Source organism: Euleptes europaea, chromosome 18, assembly GCF_029931775.1.
Source record: "Euleptes europaea isolate rEulEur1 chromosome 18, rEulEur1.hap1, whole genome shotgun sequence".
Taxonomy (NCBI): Eukaryota; Metazoa; Chordata; class Lepidosauria; order Squamata; family Sphaerodactylidae; genus Euleptes; species Euleptes europaea.
Genome location: NC_079329.1, coordinates 13555405 through 13579806, shown reverse-complemented (window position 1 = coordinate 13579806; position 24402 = coordinate 13555405). Strand labels below are relative to the sequence as shown.

At 50.3% G+C, this 24402-nt stretch overlaps 1 protein-coding gene across 1 annotated transcript; it reads right to left on the bottom strand.

Moving 5' to 3' along the window:
- Positions 1–279: 279 nt before the first annotated feature.
- On the bottom strand, positions 280–24375 carry TULP2 (TUB like protein 2). Its single transcript, XM_056864268.1, has 16 exons — positions 24336–24375; positions 20681–20726; positions 17572–17616; positions 16018–16069; positions 14425–14581; positions 13359–13472; positions 12028–12135; positions 10942–11040; positions 10457–10639; positions 7877–8004; positions 6072–6254; positions 3854–3966; positions 2247–2361; positions 1612–1710; positions 1355–1526; positions 280–432 (listed from the first exon to the last, which is right to left on the bottom strand). The coding sequence occupies exons 1-16, from the start codon at positions 24373–24375 to the stop codon at positions 299–301; spliced, it is 1788 nt and encodes a 595-aa protein (XP_056720246.1). The 3' UTR covers positions 280–298.
- Positions 24376–24402: the final 27 nt, after the last annotated feature.

The following is a 24402-nucleotide window of genomic DNA, read 5'->3' as shown; positions in this document are numbered from 1 at the left end:
CAATGGTGAAGGTACACAAATCATACATCTGGATGCCAAAGCAAATGAAAGGGGGAGGAAGGTCAGGGGGTTACGGGGAGCTGGGAGGACGCCTTGATAAGAAAGGTTCTTGTCAAATGGGAGGGAAGAAGGAGAAGACCGTCTTGAAACAACAGGTTGTGTGGAGATCCGCCTTGACAAAAGAAGAGGAAGTCAAAGGTGAGGGATACTGAAAACGAAAGCGATGATGTCCAGTTTTACGAGACAGCAGGAAACAGCCAAGCCACAGGGATTTGAGGTCAGCGGTTGGGTCGGGCCTCTACTCGCAAGCTAGTTTCCCGTCAAAGCTGGACAAACAGATGGCGAAGGCCTGAAGCGCACAGAGCGGGTAGCGGTAATCCATGGTGAACACGTCAGGCGCCACACGGCCAAACTGCAGCACAATGTACTGGGCTGTAGGTTGGGGAGAAACAGACAAATGAGATGAAGGGCAGCATTTGGATACCAGACGTTGTCCCTCTGCCCACCCTTCCAACCAAGGCCTCCTTAGAAATGTGACCCGGATTTTCCTCTCACGCAGACATATCGCCCTGCTCCTGGCCATCAGCTTCACCTTCTCCCTTTCCACCTTGCTATCTCTGCACATACGAGTGGAGGTAGTTGGTTGCAGTGAGGGTCCTCACATGGCCGTGTCTACACTAACCCATTTTTCCTTGACCTAATCCAGTAAATAACGTACACTGCTAGTGCAATCTGCACCAAACCCTTGATCCACCAAGGGCAACCGTTTATCCAAAGACCTCTTGTCTATTGCATTGGGGTCAAGCCCGACAAGAAGGAGATCCCAGGATCACCCAATGTCTTTAAAACACACATTTCTGGTCAATCAATCAATCAATCATACATTTCTTGTCATCTTGGCCCTGATTCAAACCAAGGCCAGGAGAGGGGAAAGTTGGTTTAAATTTTTCCCCTCTATGTGGCTTCACCAATAAAATATGTCCTTCCGGGGCTTACAAAAAGAAGGCCTTTGCCTAGTGTTGCCAGGTCCCAGGCGGGAGGTTGGAGGGTGGAGCCTGAGGAGGGCGGGGTTTGGGGAGGGACTTCAAGGCCATAGAGTCCAATGGCCAAAGCGGCCGTTTTCTCCAGGTGAACTGATCTCTGTCAGCTGCTAGTACCCTACCTTTGCCTGATGTTTGGGTCCCTTCCTAAGATGTCCTGGGTCCCTTGACCAGCATGCTGCATATTTACTTAGAAGTGAGTCCTCCTGAAAGCAATTGAGCTTACTGCCAAATAACCCTGGTTAAGACCAGTCCATAAAGCCCCCCCCCCCCACTCTGGAAATGGCATCCTCATAACCTCTTCGCCCACTCACGGTCGTCGTCTGAGATGATTTGGAAGTTCTTGACGGAGGCCTGGGTGACACGGCCATGAAAGTTGAGGATGTACGACTGGGTTGCCTCGTTCCAGGCAGGCATCTTGTTATGGAGTTTGATCAGGTTCTGCATGTTCCGGTTCTGGTACTGAGTCAGTAAGGTCTCGTGTTCCTGTGGACCACAAACATATGCATCAAGTGATTTGCGTTGGGCGGTTTTGCCCCCAGAAGTGTGCCAACTGCAGTGACCCACTTACATTTTTAGGCTGGATACAGATCCTCTCATTGTCCAAGGTCATGCCAGGGATGATCACTGTCATCTTCCGTGGGCCCCTGAAGCCCAAGACATTTGTTTCCTAGGGGAGGGGGAAATGGAAGAGGAGAGAAGCACGGATGCTGTTCTGAGCTCTGAGAGGATGGGTGGGATAAAAATGTGATGCATGGACGAAAGCTAGCATTTTGGTTTAAACATTTTCTTGTCTCCTCCAACTGCCTCATAAGAATATAAGAAGAGCCCTGCTGGATCAGACCAGTGGTCCATCTAGTCCAGCATCCTGTCTCACACGGTGGCCAACCAATTCTTCTGGAGGGCCAACAACAGGGAATAGAGGCTGAGGCCTTCCTAAGAACATAAGAAGAAACCTGCTGGATCAGACCAGTGGTCCATCTAGTCCAGCATCCTGTCTCACATGGTGACCAACCAATTCTTCTGGAGGGCCAACAACAGGGAATAGAGGCTGAAGCCTTCCCCTGATGTTGCCTCCTGGCACTGGTTTTCAGTTTACTGCTTCTGAACGCCAGTCACCATGGCTGGTGGCCACTGATAGACCTGTCCTCCATGACTGGTCCTCGTGCTGTGCCCTGGCAGCATCCTCCTTGGAGAGAAGCTCACATAGCAAATGGCAACCAGCTCTTGCCGCAGCTGGGCTGATTCGGGAACAAAAGGTTTCTTGTCCGGGCTTGTTCCGTTGTCAAACACAGTAAACTTGGTCCCCAGCACGTTTGATCTAGAAGCAAGGGGAAAAAATAATGCTTGCGTGTTTCAAAATTAATATTATTTTATTATCCTTTGAGTCTCCCAAAAAGTAAGCTACTTGGGGGGGTCTCTTTAAATAAACAAATAAATACATAAATAATTATCCCCCCTTAGCTTGGTTTCGGCTGGGGCGAGCGGGCTATACATTGAATTAATAAATTGAAATAATAAATAAGTATCTTGTGGTGCAATCATTAATGGAATTATCCCCTTCTAAGCCTACAGATTCAATGCATAAATCTGTTTAGGATCACACTGTGGATGTCCCTCCTGTTTGGGGTTTTGTTTTAATTGCTGCAGAGGACCCTGAATATGGGTTGCCAAGTGCCCGGTGGTGGCAGGTAAATCCCCGCCAATCCACCGGGCTGCCCGCCGACCAGCTGAGGGCCGGTGGGTAGCACGTGCACCTGCGCGACCTCCAGCGTCCTTCCGGGTTTACTCGGAAGCGACGCAGACGCTCTAGCAACCTCTGCAGAAAGAGCGTCCTCTGCAGAAAGAGTGTCCACATAGGCGCGTCACACAGGACGCACGCATGCATTGCACCAAGTGAGCATGTGTGTGTTGCGCACTGCAGCAACGCTCCTAAAAAGCTCCTGCTGATGGAGCTATGGGACCTGGTAAGCCTACTGGAACACTCCTAGGGAAAAATTAGATTTGATCTCAATTCCCACTTCCCCACCCCAACAGTGATGTGCTGCGTAGGAAGAAATATCCATATACCTACACGGTGGCTGTATGTTCTCCTGTGAGGCAAAAAACAGCTCTGGGGGGGCTGAATGAGATTGGGGAAACGGTGCAGGAGATAACACCCTGCCTCACACAGCTTGCCATGCCCCAGTTCTGAATCAGGGCCCCCGTGAATCCTATTTCTACCTTTAAAGACTGTTGACAGATCTCCTGATATCATGTCCAATTGGGCCTGTTGCTGAGCGTCCCGGAAAAAAGCCAGGATTCAAATGTAAAAAAAATTAAATAAAATGTTTTTTAAAATTACTCTACATGGTTTATGGTAAAAGCCTTTGGCCACATACAATAAATGCGACTTGAACTTAAAACCAGAAAAAGGAATTGTCTTATGCTGCTGAAGAGAAATCTGGTTTCATAACCCTCCAGAAAAAAAAGCTGTGAACATTTTCGAGGTTTAAGAATAATTTTCTGCACAGTATGAACATTTGTTTTGGGGCAGGTGGAGCTGCAGAGTTCTGCGTAACTCCAAAGACTTCCAGCATTTAATTTTTTTCACTGACCCAATAAAGACATTGCCTCACTTGTTCTCTCTCTCTGTGTGCTTTTCTTTCTTTCTGTAGGACCAAGATGACACTGAGCCCCTGGGCTGTAACAGAGGGTGTTAAGGAGCCACATGTCTTGTATTGTGTCGTCCCCCCACCCACAACAGCTGCTTGTGAGAGAAATGAGGCCGAGACAGACTTGCCCCAGGAACGTACGGGAGAAAACAGACACACCTGACTTTTCCAATGAAACTCTCCCCGCCCCGTGACAGATCGATGGGATCCAGAGAAATGAGGTAATTAGAAGTCTTGCTTTTTTTCCTCTTCCGTCCAGACATGAGGAAACGCTGAGAAAGAATGCCCAAATGTCAGTGAGATGGATTCCTGGCCAGAATCTCTTCCTGTCTGCCAGCATTCCCCATCGAACGCTTCTCTCACCTGCCAGTTTTTGCAACTCCCACTACTGTCCACAGGAATCCCTTCCCCGAGCCATCGTTCCCATCCAGACTAATCGCAGAATAATCTGGGCTTCTTTAATCACAAAATTAGTCACAAAACCCAGGAGTGGATTGCCAAACAATGGCAGAGGTCGGAAACTGGCATAGATCTCACCACTTCTTTGTGTGATTGATCTGCAATAGATCATGCCCATCAGGACATTCTGAAGGAGACACTTCCCTGTTCCGGGAACCATGGCCACCAATTAAACTGGACAAGAAGACTGTCCTCTTAAGAAGTGTCAATTATATGCCCAGGCCATCAAGGCCAGAGAGAGCGGCATCTAAATTTCTAGAACAGGGGAGGGATTGTAGCTCTAGGCCAAACTAGATATGATGGGAAGGATCTGTATGTGTTTATTTATACAGGTTGAGTATCCCTTATCTGGACTGCTTGGGACCAGAAGTGGTCCGTGTTTCGGATCTTTCCATATATTGGAATATTTTGGAATTTTGCATCTACAATAATGAGATATCTTGGGGACGGGACCCAAGTTCATTTATGTTTTATATACACTTTATACACATAGTCTGAATGTAATTGTAAACAATATTTTAAAATAGTTTTGTGTACATTGAACCATCAGAAAGCAAAGGTGTAGCTATCTCACCAAAATACCTGTTATCTGCTGTTAAACAAACAACAAACTAACTAACAACAGTCTTTCAGTCTCCACCTATGATGCAGTGTACACTGTATTTTATTTTATTTTTTTAGGTGAAAGGAAACATTGAAAGCAGGCAGGATGAATCTGCCTGCATGCTGGCTTGAAGGGTCCGGTTTTTGGATCAGTCTGGGTATGTGAAGTCTGGATAAGGGATACTCTACCTGCATACATGTGCCCCATAAACATGTCCCCCAGAAGCAAAGTGAATGGGCCAGGGGATCCAAACCCTGCCTCCCTTCTGTGCCATACTCCACAGTACCCATACTTCTGGAATCAAAGCCAGGCGGAATGGAGTATGTCACGATAAGATGTGGGAAGGACAGAGTTCAGCTCCCCTTGACCAAAAACTTAAATTTAGACATGAACAGATAGATATCTATGTAAAAAAGTGTGAATCTGTTCTCCCCCCAAATCGCAGTTTACTTGGCCGTCAATGGTAGAGCACATGGGTTATACACAGAAACTACAAAGTTCAATCCCTAGCACATCTAGTAAAAAGAATCTCAGTTAGCAAGTGTTGCGAAAGACCTTTCTCTTTCTGAAATCCCAGAAAGCCCCTGCCAATCAGAGTAGACAATACTGAGCCAGATGGACCAATGGTTAGACTCAATATAAGGCAGCTTTCTGGTTTATTGGATTCCCTTCCCCTGAAGGGTCACCAGAATTCCAGCCTTTCAAAAATGATAACGAGATGGCAGGGATAAAGAGGGTTATCTCTTACGGATACTGTGGACTGCAAAAAAAACCAATCAGTGGGTTATAGATCAAATCAAGCCTGAACTGACCCTAGAAGCTAAAATGACTAAACTGAGGCTATCGTATTTTGGACACAGTCTCTTGCCATGAAAACCCCAAAAGGGGTCGCCATAAGTCGGCTGTGACTTGAAGGCACTTTACACACACACACACATGAGAAGTCAAGAGTCACTAGAAAAGACAGTCAGGCTAGGAAAAGTCGAGGGCAGCAGGAAAAGAGGAAGACCCAACAAGAGATGGATGGATTGACTCCATCAAGGAAGCCACGGCCCTCAGTTTGCAAGATCTGAGCAAGGCTGCCAAAGATAGGACATTTTGGAGGACTTTGATTCATAGGGTCGCCATGACTCGGAAGTGACTTGACGGCACTTAACACACACACACAGTTTTAAATCACGGAAGACGGCCTGAATTTCTGGGAAAGGGTACACGTTCAAACAAGTCAATAGAAATAACTGATCCCAACTGCCGAAAGCAGGTTTTCTGAATCAAAAATGACAACAACAGACTTATTTTCCTGTTGTCCGATACCTTCTTTCCATTTTCCATCTCAAGATGCAGGTAGTAGAAAGGGAAGATGCCTTTGTCCATTCCCTTCCGATCCCGGGTGATGCGACACTGGATCGTGCTCCCTTGAGGACAAGGCTTGAGAACAAACGCCTCTATGTCGTCCACCTGGAGGGACAGCGGGATGCTCGATTCCCCACTTGGAGTCTGTCAGGGTAAGAAGAAAAGACGGGTGGGCCCTGATGGAACGAGGTTTGGAACCTTTCTAGAGAGAGAACATTCCCTGCAGTAACTCATTCAGGGCCGGCGTCAGCATACCTTGAGGTGGGGCAGCTGCTAAGGCCCAGATCTTCTGATGGGGCCCACTGCCGTCCCCCACTGCCCCCCACCTGCTGACCTCCCCGGCTGCCCATCTGCTTGTTGTGAGCCCTCCTGCCGCTAGGGTTGCCAACCTTCAGTACTAATAAAAAACAAAATTCAAAACTCGTGCTGTACAAAATTCGTGCTGGGTCATGTGGACCCAGCAGCATGAAGAGAAAGGCAGGAGCCTTTTGCTCGCTGGCCAGAAAAGGCCTGCCTTCTGATTCTGGCTACAGGCAGCCTTCGTGGAGTCCACAGAGCTAGGGTTGCCAACCTCCAGGTACTAGCTGGGGATCTCCTGCTATCACAACTGATCTCCAGCCAACAGAGATCAGTTCACCTGGAGAAAATGGCTGCTTTGGCTATTGGGCTCTGTGGCATTGAGGTCCCTCCCCAAACCCCACCCTCCTCAGGCTCTGCCCCCAAAACCTCCTGCCAGTGGCAAAGAGGGACCTGGCAACCGTACCTGCCAGCCACACTTCCAGCTGCATGCGCTGCTCAGCACAGCCAGGAAAAGGTGCATGAGCATTGAGAGGACTGGAAAATAACCAAATGGTTGGGGGAAGGATGGATGGGTGGGTAGTGGGGGAGAATGCAGGAAGGTGGGCAGGGAGGTGTGAGCAGGGGGGCACAGTGGCAGGATTAGGAGAGGAGGGGGGCCTGGGCATTCTTAGGCCAGGGCTAGGGTTGCCAGGTCCCTCTTGGCCACCGGCGGGAGGTTTTTGGGGCAGAGCCTGAGGAGGGTGGGGTTTGGGGAAGGGAGGGACTTCAATGTCATAGAGTCCAATGCCCAAAGTGGCCATTTTCTCCAGGGGAACCAGTCTTTATCGGCTGGAGATCAGTCGTAAAAGTGGGAGATCTCCAGCTTGTACCAGGAGTTTGGCAACCCTAGCCAGGGCCCACCAAAACCTGGAACTGGTCCTGGACTGGCGTGTCACTTGTTGGGATGGAAGGGCACAACTGAGTGCACATGTGACTGAAGAAAAAGGGAAGAGAAGGAGAAGAGTTGGTTTTTATATGCCGACTTTCTCTACCACTTAAGGAAGAATCAAACCAGCTTACAATCACCTTCCCTTCCCCTCCCCTCCCCGCAACAGACACCCTGTGAGGTCGGTGGGGCTGAGAAAGGTCTAAGGGAACTGTGACCAGCCCAAGGTCACCCAGCAAGCTTCATGTGTAGGAGTGGGGAAACCAACCCGGTTCACCGGATTAGCCTCCGCCGCTCACGTGGAGGAGTGGGGGATCAAACCCGGTTCTCCAGATTAGAGTCCACCGCTCTTAACCAACACTCTTAACCACTACACCAGCAAACAGTCCACCAGCAGACACTCCACCTGAGGCCCAGGGGGAGGGAATCCATGCTACAACCAAGGTCAGGAGAAGCAGAGCTTGCCTCACAACCCCAATAAATCCCCATGGGGACACCAGCATGCAGCCGCCAATGCCTGTGTGATTTCAAGGCCTCTTACATTAGACACTCCAATCTCCTCGCGGGTGTACATGACCCTGCTCAGCGTGTCCTGATCCTCCTCCTTGAAATCTTCATCCTCTGCTTCATCATCCTCACTCACACTCCTCGTTCCATTGGTGAGAGACCCTGGGAAGAGGAGGGTGGGTGTCGAAAGGGTGGGTGGGCATGGCAGGGCGTCCACGCCCTCTTCTGCCCACAGGCTGGCACTTCTTCTGGTGAGAACCCCGGAGTCCTGGCTCCTCCACAAGACCCTTTTGGGGGTCCTGCTAGCCTATCAAGCCCAGACTTTTAGACCACCTTGTCTTGCTTTATTTTTATATAAAATAATAAGTTAATAATTAATAACCTCTTCCCACCAGCGGGCACTTCTTCTGGCAAAAACCCAGGAATCTTGGCTCCTCCACAAGATCCTTTGGGGGTCTTGCTATCCTACCAAGCTCAGACGTTTAGACCACCTTGTCTGCTTCGTTTTTATATAAAATAGGAAATTCATCACTAATCTTAACAAAATCATACGCTCAATTAAAATCATAAACATACAGTAACAGCCAAATCCATTTTTGCCACCGTCTCTAGGCTCCAAAACCTGGAGAGGGGGATGGCATGGGCACAGGGCAGCAAAGTACGCTGAGCCAGCCCTGCCAAAAAAGAAGACCCAGTAGTCTCAGACGGACAGATTTCGGCATTTCCCCCCTACATTTAGAAGAAGAAGAGTTGTTTTTTATATGCTGACTTTCTCTACAACTTAAGGCAGAATCAAACCGGCTTACAATCACCTTCCCTTCCCCTCCCCACAGCAGACACCCTGTGAGGTAGGTGGGCTGGGAGGGCGTGACTTGCCCAAAGTCACCCAGCTGGCTTCGTGTGTAGGAGTGGGGAAACAAATCCAGTTCACCAGATCAGACTCTGCCGCTCATGTGGAGGAGCGGGGAATCAAACCCGGTTCTCCAGATCAGACTCCACCGCTCCAAACCACCGCTCTTAACCACTACACCACGCTGGCCATTTATGCATAGGAGGTTTTGCCGTGGATTTGGCTCACTCTAGATCCACATTTTCCCCATCCCACATTCTCAAAACTCAACAGTAAGCCCCTATGGTAATTTGGATGGGGAAAATGTGCATCTGGAGGGTGGCAAATCCAGGGCAAAACCTCCCATGCATAATTGGCCTAAGGTACCCCAAAGGTAAGGAATCAACATGAAACCATGGGCTAATATTGATACAAGTGGTTTTGTGAATAGTATATAGTAAATTTAATGCAGACACCAAAATAAATATAAATGTAAACAACTTGTAGGTAGCCCTGTTCAAGCCTCTATGTATCTATACTAAACGTGCCAAATAAACATAAGAACACAAAAGCACAACACTGCAACAATGTATCCAAACAATATCACAGCTCAGACCAAACACGTTTCGGCTGTGAAGCTTTCTTCAGTGGTCTGAATGATACACTTCTGAATGCATCTACGCTGTATCAATATTAGCCCATGGTTTCATGTTGATTCCTTACCTTTTGGGTACCTTGCAGTGCATTCCTGAGGGGAATGCCTGCGCCGGGCTTAGGAGGCAACGCAGCGGCGCTGCCTCCTAAGGAGGTTTTGGCCCTGCTGAAACCTCCTCCAGGCGCAAAAAATCGGGGCAACCCCAAAAAAGGGGGCATTCCCAGGCCATAATGGCTTAGGAGGCCGCCTAACTGCGGCACCGCCCCCAGCCCGGTGCCGTGACGCCCTGGGAGCGCCTCCCAGGACACCAGGACGCCCCAGGAACACCACCCGGGATGATGCCGCGGCCTTTGCCTGTGACTGATGGCCAGGCCTTCAAGCCGACGTTGGCGCCACAAACACCAGCGTATGTTGCCCGGATGCCGTCGCTGTGGGCCCTTACACCGGCACAGGCCTTGGCCAGCCTCCAGAGCACGTTTCGTCCTGGCTGCTGGCGTGGCTCAGGAATGCACAGTGAGTCTAGTTTTATAGGGTTACGGTTTCTCTTCCCCTGATTTTGTTGCTATATGGGTGAGAAACCACAAATGCAGGAGGCGTTTGGTTTACAAAATAAAACATTCCCAAAAAAGCAGGACCAATTCCTGGCACCAGTGGCCCCTGTGGGATGGAGAGAAATGGGATTTTTGCTCTAGTGGCTCCCCGGTTTATCCATAGGCTTGCCAGGCCCCGCACCTCCACCGGCAGGAGCTTTGCGGGGCCGTGGTGGAGTTTCAGCCGAGGTTGCCAGAGCGTCTGCGTCGCTTCTGGGTAAACCTGGAAGTGACGAGCACGGAGCATGTGCGAGGGCTTACTGAGCCCGCACACGTGCCCACTGTGCCCGCCAGCCCTCAGCTGGCCGGTGGCCAACCTGGTGGATTGGGGGGATTTTACCCACCACCACCGGGCACCTGGCAACCCTATTTATCTGGCCTGTCCTTTTCTGGCAATCCACCTTCTTTCCTCCCTCCCAGCCTGTCTCTGGTGCTTCCCTGTTTCGCTTCCCTGTTCTCGGCCATATTCCCAGAACGCACTGAGCCAAATGCAGCCAGCTGGAGTGTGGTTTGGCGCTTGTTAACTGGAATACTATTTACCTCGGTGGACGAGTATCCTGGCGCGGGGCTTCTTCATGGGCGCGGGCGGTACAGTCAGTTCCCGGAAGGACTCTTCCTCACTTTCAGAGGTGCTTTGGAGAGAACAGGTGTTATACAGTTCGCTGCAAGCATCCTCAGACCCTGCAGACTCCGCGCCTTCATTCGGGGGGCTGTCCTTGGGATCTAAATGGGATGAGACACAGGATCAGTCACTTGTGGGTGAATTCCTCACAGGAACAGGCTGGTGGGGTTTCCCCATTGCTGATATGGGTGCTGATACAGCACAGCACCAATAGGGCTTCTACAAGGCAGGATACCATGGCTTAAGTTGTTCAAGCCAATCCCCACAAACAGCTTCTACTCCTACCGTTCCTGATGCACAGGCCTTGCCAAAAACCTGTGTGCCTTGCAGAAATGCAGAGATGTGGGGTTTTTTTGTGAGCCAGCAGAGGCTCTGCACATATGTACAGGCCCTGGAATCTCACCCTCCACATCCATGATGACAGACGGTACGTCTCGGCTTGGAGATAAAAATTCTTTCTTGGATCTGGAAGCCTGCCCATGCCTCTGGCCACTGGATCGCCCTACAGATGGTAAAAGACGAGTGACTGTCCATGCCAGGAGAATGGATGCCTAGCAGCTCAGGGTTAAAGTTCAGAGGTGCACAGAATCCATATATCTATATCTGGGACATTGATTCATAGGGTCGCCATGAGTCGGAAGCGATTTGACGGCACTTGACACACACATACACATACACACATCTGGGTCTCAAAAAGCCAAATGCTGTACCTTGGATAAATTAGGCAAACCGATTACATGTGCTTATTGTCATTATATCTGCCTGGTCGTGAGAAGGATACAGGAACCTCTTTGGTTCCTGCCATGGCATGGGACTTTGCCCAAACATTTGAAAGCTCAGCTGTGCAGGGGGTCTACTCCCCCCCCTTTCAGAACAGATGTGACTGCAGAAGCCCAGAATGCACATGGCTTTGCCTTAAGGTTGCCAGCTCCGGGTTGGGAAATACCTGGAGATTTGGGGGATGGAGCCTGAGGAGGGCAGGGTTTGGATAGGAGAGGGACTCCAATGCCATAGAGTCTAATTGCCAAAGCGGCCATTTTCTCCAGTGGGACTGATCTCTATCGGCTGGAGATCAGTTGTAACAGCAGGAGATCTCCAGCTAGTACCTGGAGGTTGGCAACCCTATGGGGGAGTTAGCTGCCCACACCCCCAGCCCCAATCTGAATTAACCCCTCCTCCCAAAGCTGTTTTTAAGCCCTAAAAAAGCCACACAGGATCGCTGTTGATGGCTCCCTTGCTATCTTCTTTGGTTCTTATTTCAAAATAGTGGGGAACGGGTACTTTGCGGGCCTGCTTTACAGGGGAGGCTGTTTCTGGAGTATTGTATCCAAGTTTGGTCACCTCAGTCCCCAAAGGTAAAAGTCAGCCTTCATCCAAACAAAGGAAAATATCTGGCTGTCTGGGAAGAGTTACCTGGCGGTAGCCTAGAAATAGAGGGACACTCAGAGATGCTGGTTGCCTAGCAACCGAGCCTCTTCCCAGGCCTCACCTTCTCTCTGCTTGGCCTGCCAGCCTTTCTTGGGCTCCAACTCCTTCTTGCTGATAGGCTGGGTTTCTTCCAAGATGGCCTCTTCCAGCTCCACTTCATCGGAGAAATCTGTCCAGGCAGGACAAAAAAGGAAAGACGAGTCCTGATTATGGAACAAAATAATATTGTGTAGAGGTGGATGGCCCAGGCTAGCCTGATCTCATCAGATCTCAGAAGCTAAGCAGGGTCAGCCCTGGTTAGTATTTTGATGGGAGACCACCAAGGAAGGCCAGGGTTGCTGTGCAGAGGAAGGCACTGGCAAACCACCTCTGTTAGTCTTTGGCCATGAAAACCCCATAAGGGGTCGCCATAAGTCGGCTGCGACTTGACGCCACTTTACACACACACAGAGGTGGAGACAGAAAAGTGTTACTATATAAAATAATATTAGGTAATTCTTTCTAGAGCCTTTTCTAGAGTCTTTTCTAGAGTTGCTAGAAAAGACAGTCGTGCTAGGAAAAGTTGAGGGCAGCAGGAAAAGAGGAAGACCCAACAAGAGATGGATGGACTCAATGAAGGAAGCCACAGCCCGCAATTTGCAAGATCTGAGCAAAACTGTCAAAGATAGGACATTTTGAAGGCCTTTGATTCATAGGGTCACCATGAGTCGGAAGCGACTTGATGGCACTTAACACACACACACACACACACACACACAATTCTTTCTATTAACACAAAAATATGTCATGTTAGTGTCACATGACAGGAAGAAGACGAGCTAGTGCTATGACCTAAACCATCGGGGGCATTGGAGGATTGACGCGTGGGGATGGAGGAAAAGAGAGAGAGAGAGAAACAAGGGAGAATGTGTGTGTATGTGTGGGGGGCAACTCAACCTGCTTTTGCTTAAAAGGAACCCTCTCTAGCCCTGTGTGATCTTGCTTTGCTGTCCTCCCGCTCTTCTCAGCATGTGTGCAAAGAGAGGAAGGAGCCATCATGGCTCAGGGGTACAACATGGGCTTGGTATGCAGAAGGTCCCCGGTTCAATCCCCAGCATCTCCGGCTAAAAGGATCAGGTCACAGGTGGTGTGAAAGACCTCTGCCGGAGACCCCGGAGAGCCGCTGCCAGTCTGAGCAGACAACACTGACCTTGATGGACCAAAGGTCTGATTCGGTATAAGGCAGCTTCATGTGATGCTGCTACCCTTAACGCAGCCAAAGGGGGCTGCATGACACACCTGAGGAGCACGTTGCAGACCAATGGATTAGATCACCACGGGCAAGAGTCTGTGGAAGAAGCTGTAGGGTTTTTTTGGGGGGGGAGGGGTTCCCGCCTCAGGACTTTCTGTTACCTCCGTTTTCTCCTTGGCCATTGTGGATCCGATTCACTTGCATAGAGCTGCCCCATAGGTGACTGCCAAAGTGGGCCTCTGGGACGGATTCCACAAGGAAAGGATTGTTTGTACCTTTGGAAAGAGAGACAGAAGGAGAGTTAGACATGCTGTGCGTATGACCCACCCAACCTCTCCTGTTTCGCTGAGAGGGAAATCTCTGGTCCAATACACACAAGTGTCTTGAGTGATCTGAGTTCAAATCCCAACTCAGGCCCAGCTCATACATGCCAACTGCCGTGGGTTGGATACAGTGCAATGGAGCGAAAAGGGGGCATTCCACACCATCATGGCAATTTTTGCCACTACGATGCCACTTTAAAAAACTGTAAACATAGTCCCCTGTGCAAGCACCAGGTCATTACTGACCCATGGGGTGACGTCACATCCCAAAGTTTACTAGGCTGATTATGTTTACGGGGTGGTATGTCATTGCCTTTGGTCACATTAGGAGAAGACAAGAGTCACTAGAAAAGACAGTCATGCTAGGAAAAGTTGAGGGCAGCAGGAAAGAGGAAGACCCAACAAGAGATGGATTGACTCCATCAAGGAAGCTGCAGCCCTCAATATGTAAGACCTGAGCAAGGCTGTCAAAGATAGGACATTTTGGAGGATATTGATTCATAGGGTTGCCACACACACACACACACGTGTGTATCTTTGCCTTCCCCAGTCATCTACACTTTACCCCCAGCAAGTTGGGTACTCATTTTACCAACCTCGGGAGGATGGAAGGCTGAGTCAACCTTGAGCTGGCTCCCTGAAACTGACTTCAGTCGGGATCAACAGAATACTGGTTCAGGGAACTCAGAAATGTGTGCATGTGTGTGGAGGGGAGAGATGCGTCAGTGAGTTAACAGTCCTAGGGCCGGCTCATTCTTTAAAAAGGAATGCTTCTTCACTGGTTGGAATTCTGCATCCTGCTTGTCAATATTCTCTAAGGCCTGCCATGAGAAGAGAAGCAATTACTGCAGAACGGACTAGACGGCACGGCATTCGGGACCCGGAGGGTAGCAAACAAGCTTACCATTGCACAAGCTGTGCTCGCTGCAAGACTCCATGAGCGGGACCCGTTCCTCGTGCTTGCCCCCCCTGCGGCGCCCCTTCACTTTGGAGTCCATGTTGGCCTGCACCATCAGAGGTTCCTGGCGCTTGCGCCGCTGCTTCTTTTCAATGATCCGGCGCTGCAGGGGAAATGGAGAGAAGGTCAGGAAAGAGAAGGCGGGTGACCTATGGGGCTTATACTGGGTTGCCAGTTTCCAGGGGCTAGCTGGAGATCTCCTGCTATTACAACTGATCTCCAGGCCGATAGGGGATCAGTTCGCCTGGAGAAAATGGCCACTTTGGCCATTGGGCTCTGTGGTATTGAAGTCCCTCCCCTTCCCAAACCCTGCCCTCCTCAGGCTCCGCCACCTCCCGCTGTTAGCGAAGAGGGACCTGGCAATCCTAGGCTTATATCTCCCACCCTCCGTCAGACATTGGGACTGTCTCTGGGCCTGGCTGAATTCACCCAGGTTACCATCCAGAACCACCGGACTCTTTGCACATGCCTAAGAGGGTCTTAACTCAAGAGATGGATTGACTCAATAAAGGAAGCCACAGTCTTCAATCTGCAAGTTCTGAGCAAGGCTGTCAAAGATAGGACATTTTGGAGGAATTTCATTCATAGGGTCGCCACGAGTCGAAAGCTACCTGACGGCACTTAACACACACAAGAGGGTCTTGTGTTTCTCAAAGAGGAATCCCTTCCTACCCATCCCCAACTGCTTTTGAAAACGAGGGCACTTTCAGAATAAGGTATATGGCATTGGGGAGGGGGTTGACAACTGGGGATGTCCCCCATTCAAGGGGAACAAGTCAAAGATCTCACTGGCGGTCTCTAAAGTTCTCTTGATCTTCCACCCAGGACACATAACCTCGACAACATCATCTTAAATCTGTCTATGCCTAGGGCTGCCAGCTCCAGGTTGAGAAATACCTGAAGAATTTTGGGGCGGAGCCTGAGGAGGGTGTGGTTTGGGGAGGGTAGGAGTCCAATGGCCAAAGCAGCCATTTTCTCCAGGTGAACTGATCTCTATCGACTGGAGGTCAGTTGTAATAGAAGAAGAGTTGGTTTTTATATGCCGACTTTCTCTACCACTTAAGAAAGAATCAAACCAGCTTACAATCACCTTCCCTTCCCCTCCCCACAACAGATGCCTTGTGATGTGGGTGGGGCTGAGAGAGCTCGAAGAGAACTGTGACTAGCCCAAGGTCACCCAACTAGCTTCATGCGTAGAGCTGGGGAGAACAACCTGGTTCACCAGATTAGCCTCCGCCGCTCATGTGGAGGAGTGGGGAATCAAACCCGGTTCTCCAGATAAGAGTCCACCGCTCCAAACCACTACATCACGCTGGAGATCTCCAGCTAGTAACTGGAGATTGGCAACCCTAGTCCATGCCATTGCTTTTCTTATGGCTCATTTTTCCATGCCAGTGAGTCTATGAGAGGCGCACAACTTCCAGAACCCTTGCGAGGCCTGGTTAGGACTGTGGAAGATGGAGCGGAGCCAGGAGATGTGTCCCTCAGACTTGCCCTCTCCCCGAAATACAGCCCAGAAAGCCTTCCCTCCCACAGTACCTGGAATTCCAGTTTCTGCTGCCGGAAGGATGCCGCTTCATCGCTGGCATTTCTAGAATAAAAGGAGGTGTCCACATCAGGCGGTAAGTCGGGGAGAGACCAGAGGCGGCGGTATAGATTCCAGTACATTCTGAGATGCTGCATCGGCCTGCCAGCTCGGGCAGCTGCAATGGCAGGCGGCAACTCCCCAGGATTACTCCTTCCTGGGGTTTCTGGATGCCATAGGACCAAAGGGACTTTGTGACCTCACAAAAGCCCCAAGAGGCAGCCACTGGTGGGGTGGGAAGGCACCTGGACAGGCTTCCCCCTCAACCCCTCAACCATCTTCATCCAGACAACGATTTTGATTTTGCCCAACTGCTTTGGAGTGTACGATTCTCTCGAACATCTGTATGTTCACACTGATGGAGAATTCAAAAGGAGGAAGGGGCAGGACCAAGGACACCTGCGAAAACAGGAGCTGTTCCCCAACCGTGCATTCCTCAGCAGAACGACTCCCTTCTAGGCTAAGAAGGTTGTAACTCAGCTTGGTGCATAGCTTGGATAGATAACATCTACTGGTGTTCCCTGGCCCTGCCAAAAAATCTGGCTCTTCTCAACCAGGGCCAGGGCCTTCTTAGCTCTGGCCCCAGCCTGGTGGAACACCATGCCCAATGAAATTTGGGCCCTGTTGAAGATAAAGCAGTTCTGCAGGGCGTGTAAAACTGAGCTGTTCCACCAGGCATGTGGTCGACGACAATGGCGGTATTCCATCTAGCTGGCCTCTCCCCCCTCCCCGCTTTCTCCACCTCTGTTATGCACCCACAAATGATGTAGTTTGTTATGCTGCTATAGTATTGGTGTTATAATTAATATATTAAGACGTCTGGCTTTTGCTGTTGAATTTCTGATGTAATTAATGTGAAATGTTTTAAATGGTTTTAGAGTGTCATTAGCCTGGCTTTCCTGGCTTCGACCAGGAAAGGGCGACCTGTAAATTAAACAAATCCAGTCCAAGAATCACTGCACTCTAAGATTGTAGTGTAGACATTATTGGAAGTGAAGGACTTTGCACTGTCTCAGCCTCAGACTCTAGAGTGGGGCTACAGAGAGCCAGAGTGATAGGTCAAAATATGTGTACCCCTTCCTTTTCACTGCTCTGGTGCTGCCCCTTTGAGGTGTTGATTGCTACTCTCAGGGAATCTTCCTTTCCTTCCTTCCTTCCTTCCTTCCTTCCTTCCTTCCTTCCTTCCTTCCTTCCTTCCTTCCTTCCTTCCTTCCTTCCTTCCTTCCTTCCTTCCTTCCTTCCTTCCTTCCTCTCAATTGTCAGAGCAGGGCTTGGTTTCCTGCATCTCCATCCACCCTAGTTTAGCTAGTTTAGAATGCTATCTCTGTCCCGTCTAGAATAGAGTTCCTGGTAATAAAGGACTCATGTTTGTTTGCTAAGATTAAAAGACCCTGTGCAAACTATGTTTCCTCAAACAACAGCCTAACGTGATCCCGCCGTGCCACGTGTGCTGGGTGCCCACCGCAGATCCTGTCCGAGATCACTGCTGCCTGTTGGTCTTTCCTTACCTGGCAGGTGCAGACGAGGGCTTTTTACTCGATGTCGCCACGGGGCTGCAAAGACACAGCGCAGGTGGGTCACCCCATCAAAACACAAAAGCTCTCAAAATACCGCGCTAGTCTGAAATGTGTGTTGACAAAGCAACCAGGAGAGGGAATTCTGTTCTTGCAGCAAAATACTAAGTGCTCTCAATACCCACATGGCATTAAAGGCCGAGGCCAATCCTGCTAGTACAAATTGTGGATCTGTCAATTAGTAGGGTCAGCCCAGGCCAGATATGGGATTGAAGAGAGGCTGGTGTGCAGCACCCCACAAAACCTCTCTTCTGTCCCTCTTAAGGATAGGGTTGCCAACCTCCAGGTGGTAGCTGGAGACCTGGAGGTTGGCAACCCTAACGCATACACCTCTGCCTCCCCCTCCCTTCCAATGGAGGAATGTCATGTTCTGCAAGCTAACATAGGGTTGCCAACTCCGGGCTGGGAAATTCCTGGAGAATTGAGGGTGAAACCTGGAAAGGGGAGGGATCTCAGCAGGGTATAACGCCATACAGTCCACCCCCCAAAGCTGCCATTATCTCCAGGGGAACTCTGACCTCTGCAGTCCAGAGATCAGTTATAATCCCGGGAGATCCAGAGTCCACCACCAGCCACATCAGATTGGTCTTCACTTTGGTATGGCCTTCTCATAAGCACAAAGTTGTAAGAATCTCTCTGCTCTCATTTGTTCCTTCTGGGGGCAAGCCACAACTGCTAAAGTGATTTTTCAATGGGTGAAGTCTCTAACATGGACTAGAGTTGCCAGGTCCCTCTTCACCACCAGCGGGAGGTTTTTGGGGTGGAGCCTGAGGAGGGTGGGATTTAAGGAGGGGAGGGACTTCAATGGCATAGAGTCCAATTGTCAAAGCGGGCATTTTCTCCAGGGGAACTGGTCTCTATCAGCTGGAGATCAGTTGTAATAGCAGGAGATCTCCAGCTAGTACCTGGAGGTTGGCAACCCTAAACATGGACATGTCTTTTGACGGAAGCCTTGCCAGTGGGTGATTCAGTGCCAATGACCTCAAGGTGTGGATTAAAAGCACGAAAGGCTACCACTTGGAAGCATTTCTTGTTCTTCCGAGATGGACAGGACAGAATTAGCTCCATAGGGATTAAGAAAGAGAGCTCTCTCACACACACCAAAGTGCATGCAGAAACTACAACAGCCCCAAAACTTACATGTCAGGTTTTGGAGATGGTGGTATCGGAGCAGGTTCCAACTGCATCTGGCAAGCAGAAGGGAGAGAGAGAAAAAACGGAGGCCTAATGCGACACTATTAATTCTACTTTGACATTCCTGTAGGAAACAGCGCTATCAGATTCAATCCCCCACCCCTCCATCCAGGCTTTCCCTGACTTCCCTTTACTTTGCCATGAATCACTAAAGCCAGCTCCCCTTACTGAGATTTCAAGGGGCCAAAGGCACTTCCGTATTCGGACAATAATGGATAAAACACACACTTTGGCTTAAAACGCTGATACCCCGCCTTTTGCTACAAGTCTCCAGGGCAGCTAACAATCCATATGAGCAAAGTAGTTTCTAACCTCTGAGAATTCAAAGTATCCTGGTTTTCCTTCTTCGCTCACCCTCTTCCTAGTGAACCCAGGAGTTTTAGCCCCTGAAAGACCAGCGAGTGTAAGGTTGGATCCCGCCTTCTCTCTCCAGTTCGGAAGGTGCCTTCAGACTGCTGTCGGCAAAGGCGGGCTGGAGGCAATTCAGGGCTTCCTCCTCCCCCACCTCCCGAAGCATCAGCTTGTCTCTTGCCTTAATCAGCTTTGTCCGTCTTAAGGCTGTGCTTTGAAAGGTGTGTTATGTATGGGCTTTGGGAGTGGGGCCTGCGAGCAGCTATTCGTTGAGTTGGGCACCAGGCATGTATTTATGCCTGCAGGTGACCAAGAGAAGAAGAGTTGGTTTGTATTCCCCACTTTTCTCTTACCTTTAAGGAGTCTCAAAGCAGCTTACAATCGCCTTCCCTTCCCCTCCCAGCGTGGGGTAGTGGTTAAGAGCAGTGGTTTGGAGTGGTGGACTCTGACCTGGAGAACCGGGTTTGATTCCCCTCTCCTCCACATGAGCGGCGGAGCGGAGGCTAATCTGGTGAACTGGATTTGTTTCTCCACTTCTCCACATGAAGCCAGCTGGGTGACCTTGGGCTAGTCACACTCTCTCAGCCTTACCTACCACACTGGGTTAGGGTTGCCCACCTCCAGGTAATAGCTGGAGAACTCCTGCTATCTGATCTCCAGCCGATAGAGATCAGTTCCCCTGGAGAAAATGGCCGCTTTGCCCATTGGACTCTATGGCATTGAATTCCCTCCCCAAACCCCACCCTTCTCAGCCTCTGCCCCAAAAACCTCCCGCCGGTGGCAAAGCGGGACCTGACAACCCTATACTGGGTGTCTGTTGTGGGGAGGGGAAGGGAAGGTGATTGTAAGCTGGTTTGATTCTTCCTTAAGTGGTAGGGAAAGTCGGCATATAAAAACCAGCTCTTCTTCTCCCCACAACAGGCATCTTGTGTGATCAGTGCGGTGACAGAGTTCGGAGAGAACTGTGACTAGCCCAAGGTCACCCAGCAGGCTTCAAGTGGAGAAGTGGGGAATCAAACCCGGTTCTCCAGATTAGACTCCACCGCTCTTAATCACTACACCACGCTGGCTCTGAGTTCTAGTAGAGAACATGGAAGAACAAATCCCTCCGTATCTCTTTTCTCAACCCTCGTGGTTTTATAAACCTTGGCCCCACATACACATCTTCCTCCTCCTGGAAATAAAAAAAAGTGAACGAAAAATCCACAGGATGCATTCTTCTTTTCCCCCATTCTCTTACCTCCCTGGGAGATGTCCTTCAACTGAACATGTACGCTTTAGGAATCCACTGTATTGCCAGTGGGCGAGTGTTTTGGGCAGCCTGTGGTCAGGCTTTGCAAGGACCACCCAGTCCCTCAGACGGCATTATTGTGGGCAAAGAGCAAATTCTGCTCGGGAACGGAGGTTTGTGGATCGACCAGAGGAGAAAAGTCTGGAATTCTTTTGTACAAAAAACACCATAACAAAAGCACCTCCCTGCAGCTGCTCGAAAACCTACATCCTTTGGCGGTCAAAAGAGAAGCCGCCAAAGAGGGTGGCGTTTTCTGAATGGACAATGGTTAACCATGGCAGTGCTGAACCACAAAGTGTTCCATTCCATTCCAGAATGTACGAACAATGGGATTCACTAGGGCCCTTCTGTTGGGTTGCCAACCTCCAGGTACTAAGCAAAAAAGAACGCACTCATGGCTGATAAACAAAAGCCACATAATACTTTTTATACATTTAAAAATACAATTTATTAAGCCACATGATGCCTTTTATGAAGACCAAGCCAAATGGCACCTGAATAAAAGGTATCATGTGGCCTCCGCTTTGGACCAACGTGAACCATCTTCAAGTACTTGAAGGGCTGTCATATAGAGGAGGGTGCCGAGTTGTTTTCTGTTGCCCCAGAAGGTCGGACCAGAAATTAAATCACTAGTGTTTCCATCTAGACATTAGGAATAATTTTCTAACAGAGCGGTTCTTCAGTGGAACAGGCTTCCTCGGGAGGTGGCAAGCTCTCCTTCCCTGGAGGTTTTTAAGCAGAGGTTAGATGGCCATCTGTCAGCAATGCTGATTCTATGACCTTAAGCAGATGATGAGACGGAGGGCATCTTGGCCATCTTCTGGGCATGGAGTAGGAGTCACTGTGTGTGTGTGTGTGGGGGGGAGGTAGTTGTGAATTTCCTGCATTGTGCCGGGGGTTGGACTAGATGACCCTGGTGGTCCCTTCCAACTCTATTATTCTATTCTATGATTCCCTGCAGCCTAGTTCCATTGAAATTCTGCCACGCAAACTCCTAATATATGACTCCTCTGTAATAAGAAATAGAAAAGGGCAAGAGTCCAGTAGCACCTTAAAGACTAACAAAAATATTTTCTGGCAGGGTATGAGCTTCCGTGAGCCACAGCTCACTTCTTCAGATACAGCTAGAAAGTGAATCCATCTGTCTTTAAGTAGAGGAGAGTGAATCCAGACCAGCATCAGCATGTAAATGTTAACAGTATGTCAATGTGAATAGCAGGCGTGATGGGGTTAGGTGTGGTCTGCAGAAGAGTCTGTGATGTCCAGGGGAGAGATGGGCGTGGAGAAATCAGCATTGGTCATGAGCCACGAATGCAAGGTCCTTATTCAGCCCAGGTAAATGCATTGACTTGAGTTTGAATATCAACTGTAATTCAGCAGTAATAAGAAGGCACTCTTCCCATGCTCAGAGGCATGCTTTTTGTGTTTTCTACAACCCCCCCCCCCCCCACGCCAGGACTGTTGCATTGCAAGCAGCTTCGGGGGCGGCAACCAAATCCCGCCTCTCCTCCGCCTCCCCCAAAAACCCGGGGGAAAAAAGACAGCATGGGGGCGGGCCTCCAAACATCAAGAGGAGGCGCGGCCTGTTATGCAAAACGCGGCGTGACGCAGCAAGCCGCGGCGGACGTGACACTGGCAAGGCGGGCGAAGTCCGTAAGCGGGAGGGAAGGGGCGGGGCCCGGTATGCAGATATAGGGGCGGAGCAAGCAGCAAGCAGGGCGGACGCGACACGGGGAAGGTGGGGGAAGTCCGTAAGCGGGAGGAAAGGGGCGGGGCCCGGTATGCAGATATAGGGGCGGAGCAAGCAGCAAGCAGGGCGGACGCGACACGGGGAAGGTGGGGGAAGTCCATCAGCGGGAGGAAAGGGGCGGGGCCCGGTATGCAGATATAGGGGCGGAGCTGAGCGAGAGGAAGGAGCCAGCGGGGTCCGGGGAAGGTGGAGGAGTTTTCGGGTCTCTACTGAATAAAGGTCAGCGGGAGACGCCGCGCGGGCGGGCGGGCCGGCCCCGGAGGCTGGTTTTAGTGCTGGGGCCGAGCCCCTGCACTGACTTGCTGTGTCATGGCTCGGCCTTGCTGGGGAGGGAGGGTTTTCTGAACATGGGCAAAGTGCATTTTTTGCTCCGGATCAGCCGTCCTGACCCTGTTTGCAAGGGGTGGGGGAGGCTGATGGGAAAATCAAGCTCTGTGCATCGTCCCTTCTGTTGCTAGACTGGCCCCGGAGGCTGGTTTTAGTGCTAGGGCCGAGCCCCTGGACTTATTTGCTGTGTCATGGCTCGGCCTTGCTGGGGAGGGAGGGTTTTCTGAACATGGGCAAAGTGCAATTTTTGCTTAGGGTAAGCAAAAATGTTTGCAAGGGGGCCGAGCCCCTGCACTGGCTTGCTGTGTCATGGCTCGGCCTTGCTGGGGAGGGAGGGTTTTCTGAACATGGGCAAAGTGCAGTTTTTGATTCGGATCAGCCGTCCTGACCCTGTTTGCAAGGGGTGGGGGAGGCTGATGGGAAAATCAAGCTCTGTGCATCGTCCCTTCTGTTGCTAGACTATCCTGGGCCCTGCAAGGATGGGTTTGGGAAATGACGCAGGCAGGGGCTGCCTGCTCTGATCTGGAAGCGAATGGGACGGGATCCCCTCTGCGCTTCCTTGAAGGTGCCTGCCCTGGGACTCTGGATTGGCGCCTTCTTGGTGGGGAGCTTGCCTGCTTGGTGCAATTACAGTTTCGCTTTGTGTAGCGGTGGCCCACGTGTACCTTTATGGTGACATGGGGGAGTCTTTTCTTCCGCTGTCGTCTCCTGTTCCTGCCCGAAGTAAGTAAAGGTAAAGGTCTCCTGTGCAAGCACCGCGTCATTCCTGACCCGTGGGGTGCCGTCGCATCCTGACATTTCCAAGGCAGACTTTGTTTGCGGGGTGGTTTGCCAGCGCCTTCCCCAGTCAAGTAAGTGGCAGGACTCAAATGCAGCAGCTTGCGTTTCCCATGGAATTTCTCTGACATGTATTCTGCTGACATTACCTGCCGAGGGTCTTTTCCTTCCTCGTTTTCTGTGGCCTGCTATATGTATTCTACAGCATCAGGTAGCAGCATTCTGGGGCAGGTGCCATTTTGAATGTTTGTTTGTTCTGATGTTTACACCGTGGGGATCCAAAGCGGCATATGACAGTGTCCTCCCGTCCTCCGTGTTATCCCCATAACAACAATCCTGTGAGATGCTTTAAGTTGACACTGACCCAAGGTCCCCCGGTAAGCCTCTGTAGCAGAGGGGGGATTCCAGTCCGCATCTCCTGGATCGAAGGCTTTTCTGTGCACTGGCTTTTCTGTGCACAACACAAAACAATAAAAATGCAAATAAACATCTACTGTGTTAGGGTGAGCCTCTAGCCCAAAAATGGGTACTAGTCATGCTGCATCTCTATTCTCTCCAGGAGCAGAGGATCATGCCTTTTATATTAGGTGCTGTGGAACACAAGCAGGACTATGCTGCTGTGGCCGTCTGGTTTGTGGGCTTCCTAGAGACACCTGGTTGGCCACTTGAACAGATGAAGCTGCCTTATACTTCCATCAAAGTCTATTCAGACCGTCAGTAGCTCTCCAGGGTCTCAGGCAGGGGTCTTTCACATCACCAACTTGCCTTTAACTGGAGATGCCGGGGATTGAACCTGGGACCTTCTGCATGCCAAGCAGAGGCTCTACGGCTGAGCCACGACCCCTCTCCTTCACTGTGTGAACAGACAGCTGGACTTTATGGACCTTGGCCTGATCTATCAGGGCTTATGTTCTTCTGATGTTCTTATGTTCTTTCTTTCTGTGCCAGTCTTAGAAAGAAATTTTTCTTTTATAAGTGGAAACAGTAAAGGGGTGATCTCTCACTTACCATTGGTCTGTTGTTCTGTCTCGTTCTGCTGTATGCACATAGCCTAATCATGAGTTGGAGGCTGCCC

What these genes read in the sequence shown, in the direction of transcription:
- TULP2 (XM_056864268.1), bottom strand. Translation starts at nt 24,375, where the DNA reads ATGTGCATACAGCAGAACGAGACAGAACAACAGACCAATG. An exon ending in CAGGATACTCGTCCACCGAG is followed by an intron (nt 8,005 to 10,456) that starts GTAAATAGTATT and finishes TCCTCTTCCCAG; the next exon opens with GGTCTCTCACCAATGGAACG. An exon ending in AGATGGAAAATGGAAAGAAG is followed by an intron (nt 3,967 to 6,071) that starts GTATCGGACAAC and finishes ATTCTTTCTCAG; the next exon opens with CGTTTCCTCATGTCTGGACG.